Below are 4,655 nucleotides of genomic sequence, written 5' to 3'. Positions count from 1 at the left end.
CCAGTGTTAACCAGAAACAGGCAGAGAAGAAGCTGTCCCTGAAAGGTGGCAAATGCCTCCCCCCCCTGTCATCATTTATCGCCTGACTGTCCTGCCTTGCCCCCCAGTTACTGCTTGATCAAGTTTGAGCGTCTCATTTATTTTCTTGTGGAAAGGATGTGTTCCAATAGCCAGGCAGTCAGTCTGCTGCTAGCTCCCTCTGCCTGGCAGCCTATGCATGCTGTAGCTTTCGATGTGCAGACACGCACTCAGGTTGTGCCACCTGCAATGATTTTTAGATGGTGAATGTGTGTGGGCTCCGTTTGTGAGGCATGTCTTTGTGCAGCTTGTCTCTTTGACAGAACTACAGGGTGAAGGATAGACCAAGAAAGTACCAGTCATACACTGCGGTTGATAGTATTGACTAGCATTTCTCCTTTTAAAAGTGTTGGCCTGGTCCCTAAATTAATAGATGTTTTCTAAGGATAGGGAGAGGGGCTGAATCATTAGGGATTTAGTCTTGCTGGTCAGCTGGCAGAGTTGTTAGCACACCACGCAAACATGCTAAAGTGGCATTTCACCCATCTTTAATGTTCTGAGTTCAAATTCCACCAGGGTTGACTTTGCCTTTTATCCTTTCAAGGTCGATAAATTAAGCACCAGTGAAACACTGGAGTCAGTTTAATTGACTAATCCTTTTCCCGCCAAACTTCAGGCCTTGTGCCTATAGTAAAAAGGATTATTATTATTAAGGTCTCTAGAGTAGAAACAAATATTAAGAACTCAATAAATCTGATGTTTGTATATTGAATGTGGTGTAAATACAATAGAACATGATTAGTGTAGCTTTTGCTCAAATCATGTTACATACATTTCCATAACATGGCTATTTATTTGATTATAATGTATTACATAATATGAATTATATAATGAAATCATTTTGAATAGCTGACGGGTAAAACTGATATGGAAAGATTTCGATTTTGAATTCCAAGAAAAAATATTTTGAGGAAGTCAGCTGCATTTGGCTGGTTAAAATGCTAAAAGCTTAAATTTCTTCTGTAGATGTCAGCCGTATGACACAAATCAAAGATGTGCTGCCTAGTGTTGTGGATTTCAACCAAATAAAAATCACCATTTCATTGCTGAAACAGAAGATGGGTTTTAAGACAACTGGAAATGGTGAAACTTTTCTATTGAAACAAGAAGCAGCATCAAGTTCTTCTCCAGTCCAGGCTCCAAAAGTAAGTGTGTATAATTTCAGAATCTTATGGTACATGTGTCATCATCATTGACGTTTTAGTGTCCACTTTTCCAGGTTTGTAGGGGGTCAGACGAAATTTGCCGAGGCAGATTTTCTCCAGGTTGATTCTCTTCCTGTTTTCTAGCAAAGTAATATTTTCCCAAATCCTTCAAACATTATCAGCATAATGGCTGCGTAAGTTTTCAAGGAAGATTATATTAGATGCAGGTGTAGCTGTGAGGTAAGAAGCTTGCTCCCTCCCAACCACATGCTTCCAGAGCTTATTTTTTTTTTAAGCCTGGTGCTTTATTTAATTGGTCTCTTTTTGGTAAACCTCTTAAGTTACAGGGACATAAACACACCAACATCGGTTGTCAAGTGGTAGGGGGGGGCAACAAAGACACACACCCAATGGGCTTCTTTCAGTTTCTTATTTCTTTATTGCCCACAAGGGGCTAAACATAGAGGGGACAAACAAGGACAAAGGGATTAAGTCAATTACATCGATCCAAGTGCTAATAATAATAATTATTATGTCAGACTTTTGCCACAAGGGCAGCTTGGGGAAGATAGGGATGAGTCCACCTCAGGGATCAACTGGTACTTATTTTATCGACCCCAAAAGGATGAAAAGCAAAGTTGATTTTGGTGGAATTTGAACTTGGAAGGGCATCCAGCTGTAAGAACCCTGCCAAACCGACCCCGCCTGTGCTGGTGCCACATAAAAAGCACTGAGTCCACTCTGTGGGGTGGTTGGTGTTAGGAAAGGCATCCAACCATGAAACCATGCCAAAACTGACACAGTAGCCTGAGATAGTCTTCTGCCTGGCTGGCTCCTATCAAACTCATGCCAGCATAGGAGGACGTTCAATGATGATGATGAATATAAAAATGGATGAAAGGCTTCTGAGCATTTTGCCTGGCGAGCTAACAGTTCTGCCAACTTGCCTCCTTGTTTAATAACCGTAAAAAATAATGATGACGATGGCATCGTCGTAGTAGCAGTCTAATAACAACCATAAATTCTCCTTATTTTGCAGGCAGAGGCAAAGGAAGAACAACAAGAACCGAAACCGAAACAGCAAGAAGCTGGAGGATCAGGTAGTGGAACTGGTGATTCCTCTAAGAGAAAACTACCGTTTTGGATGGTGTCGAACCCTGCCAATAGGAGCAAGAAGAAAAAGCCTTAATTCATGCTGAATGTGGTGTGTGTGCTTTTGCATCACTCATACATTGTATAAACAGATAAAAATGCAGCCAGCCATTTAATTCATTATGTTATGGTGTGTTACAACACGCTCGCAGTATGTGCATAATGATACTTCACTCCATAAACTTTTGTGTGTGTCATATAGAGGTGTACTTGCATAGCAAGCAACCTGATCTGAGATCGTGTGCTGGGACGAAAACAATTGCAGCGTGGACGGTGGTTATAAGCCATTTAAGAAACACAAAAACTGTTAGATTCACTTCAACATTTAAATTTAATTTGTGTCAAAATATTTTCGTCACTTTGAGGCTGTGACCTGTTCACTGACCAAAGTCTGTGCTGTCAGTTTTTGTGTTTCTTAAATGGCTTATAAACACCTTCCACGTGTGTGGTTCAGTAGTTAGAGCATTGGGCTCACAATCATGAGGTAACGAGTTCGATTCCTGGACCAGGCTGTGTGTTGTGTTCTTGAGCAAGACATTTTATTTCACTTTGGACCAGTTCACTCATCTATAGAAATGAGTTGCAACATCACTGGTGCCAAGCTGTATCGGCCCCTTTACCTTTCCCTTGGATAACATCAGTGGCGGGGAGAGGGAAGGCTGGTGGGCGATTGCTGGCCTTCCATGAGACAACCTTTCCTGGATTTGTGCCTCTGAGGGTAACTTCCTATGGTCATTCATGACTGCAAGGGGGGTTTCCTTACCTTTGCCCTAGACACATAGCATCAGCATATTAATGTCCACCTGCCCTTGCATGCATGGGTCTGACCCTCACTTCACACATACACAGATACAACTACCTCATCATACACACATGCAAACACACAAATGGCAGAAAACACATTCATATATGCGCACACACTACAAACAGCATATAGAGGTATAGCTTACATATACACACACACTACATGTATATGTACACAAAAAGAACTGTTTGAGTTTGTTTAATGTTCATGTTAATGTTTTAAAAATATTTTCACAAATAAAGTATTTTATATTTAAAAGCAAATAAAAACATTTTTCTTATGAAAAAAAACCGATCTGTTCTTTTATTTAAAATTTCGTCTTTTGTATTCGATTTCCAAGATTCTTGATGTGAATCTTGTGTTGAAAGAGATTTTGTTGTATTTTGGGAGGGTCATAATGCCAATAATGGCTAATACTGGCCCTGTTTCACTTAGTTTCTTATTAGTCAACTAGTTGACCATTGCATTACTCAGCTATTTCCTTACAAGTTCATAAAAATTAATCAAGTATTTGCTTTTGGTTTGTAAGATTCTTGATATGGACTCGTGTTGAAAAATATAATGCTGTATTTTGGGAGGGGCATTATGCCAACAATAATAAAAACACACACTGGTTCTGTTTCACTTATAATAATAAGTCAATTCGTTGCTCATTTAACCAATTATGTTATCAGTACCATATAAAAAGTGCAGGTGCTAATTAAAAAACTCTGGTGCTGGTGTCACATGAAAAGCACCCAATACACTGTATAGAGTGGTTGGTATTAGGAAGGGCATGGAGCTGTAGACTTTTGCTAAACTGCTAAGTCAAAGGTATGGAAACAAACCACCACCAGTTATCAAGCAATGGCGGAGGGACCACACAAACACGAGTGAGTGTTAGGAAAGGCACCCAGCTGTAGAAACTCTGCCAGATCAGATTGAAACCTGGTGTAGCTTTCTGGCTCGCCACCCCTCAGTCAAACCGTCCAACCCATGCCTGCATGGAAAGCGGACGTTAAACGACGACGATAAGTGAATGAGTGAACACAATACAGTAACGGACCTCTAATCCAGGCTTTTCAGAAATCCGGGAACACTGCAATATACTATGCCCTGTGGAGTAAGAATTCTGCTTCCCAACCGCATGGTTCCGGGTTCAGTCCCACTGCGTAGCACCTCAGGTAAATGTCTTCTACTAAAGCCTCGGGCCAACCAAAGCCTTGCGAGTAGATTTGGTGGGCGGAAACTGAGAGAAGCCCGACGTGTGTGTGTGTGTGTATATATATTTGAGCTTGTCCTCACCACCACCGTTTGACAACCGGTGTTGGTTTGCTTATGTCCCTGTAATCTAGCAGTTTGACAAAAAACCGGCTAAAGTAAGTACCAGACTGGAGGTGGGGGGGAAGTACTAGGACCGATTCGTTCAACTAAAACTCTTCAAAGTGGTGCCCCAGCATGGCCGCAGTCCAATGACATGAAACCCATTAAATATA

The 4,655-nt window shown here is 41.1% G+C and overlaps 1 protein-coding gene across 1 annotated transcript in view; it reads left to right on the top strand.

Moving 5' to 3' along the window:
- LOC106867795 (bifunctional 3'-5' exonuclease/ATP-dependent helicase WRN) overlaps nucleotides 1-3,470 on the top strand; it is a 25,990-nt gene extending 22,520 nt beyond the window's left edge. Inside the window, exons 26-27 of the mRNA XM_014912788.2 lie at nucleotides 1,036-1,223; nucleotides 2,263-3,470. Of these exons, the coding sequence (XP_014768274.1) occupies nucleotides 1,036-1,223; nucleotides 2,263-2,412 (338 nt within the window). The 3' untranslated portion in view covers nucleotides 2,413-3,470. The remainder of the gene's footprint in view (nucleotides 1-1,035; nucleotides 1,224-2,262) is intronic.
- The last annotated feature ends 1,185 nt before the right edge of the window (nucleotides 3,471-4,655 follow it).

This window comes from Octopus bimaculoides, chromosome 27 (genome assembly GCF_001194135.2).
Source record: "Octopus bimaculoides isolate UCB-OBI-ISO-001 chromosome 27, ASM119413v2, whole genome shotgun sequence".
Lineage (NCBI taxonomy): Eukaryota > Metazoa > Mollusca > Cephalopoda > Octopoda > Octopodidae > Octopus > Octopus bimaculoides.
The sequence above is the reverse complement of the archived record's forward strand: the minus strand, read 5'-3'. Positions and strand labels throughout refer to the sequence as shown.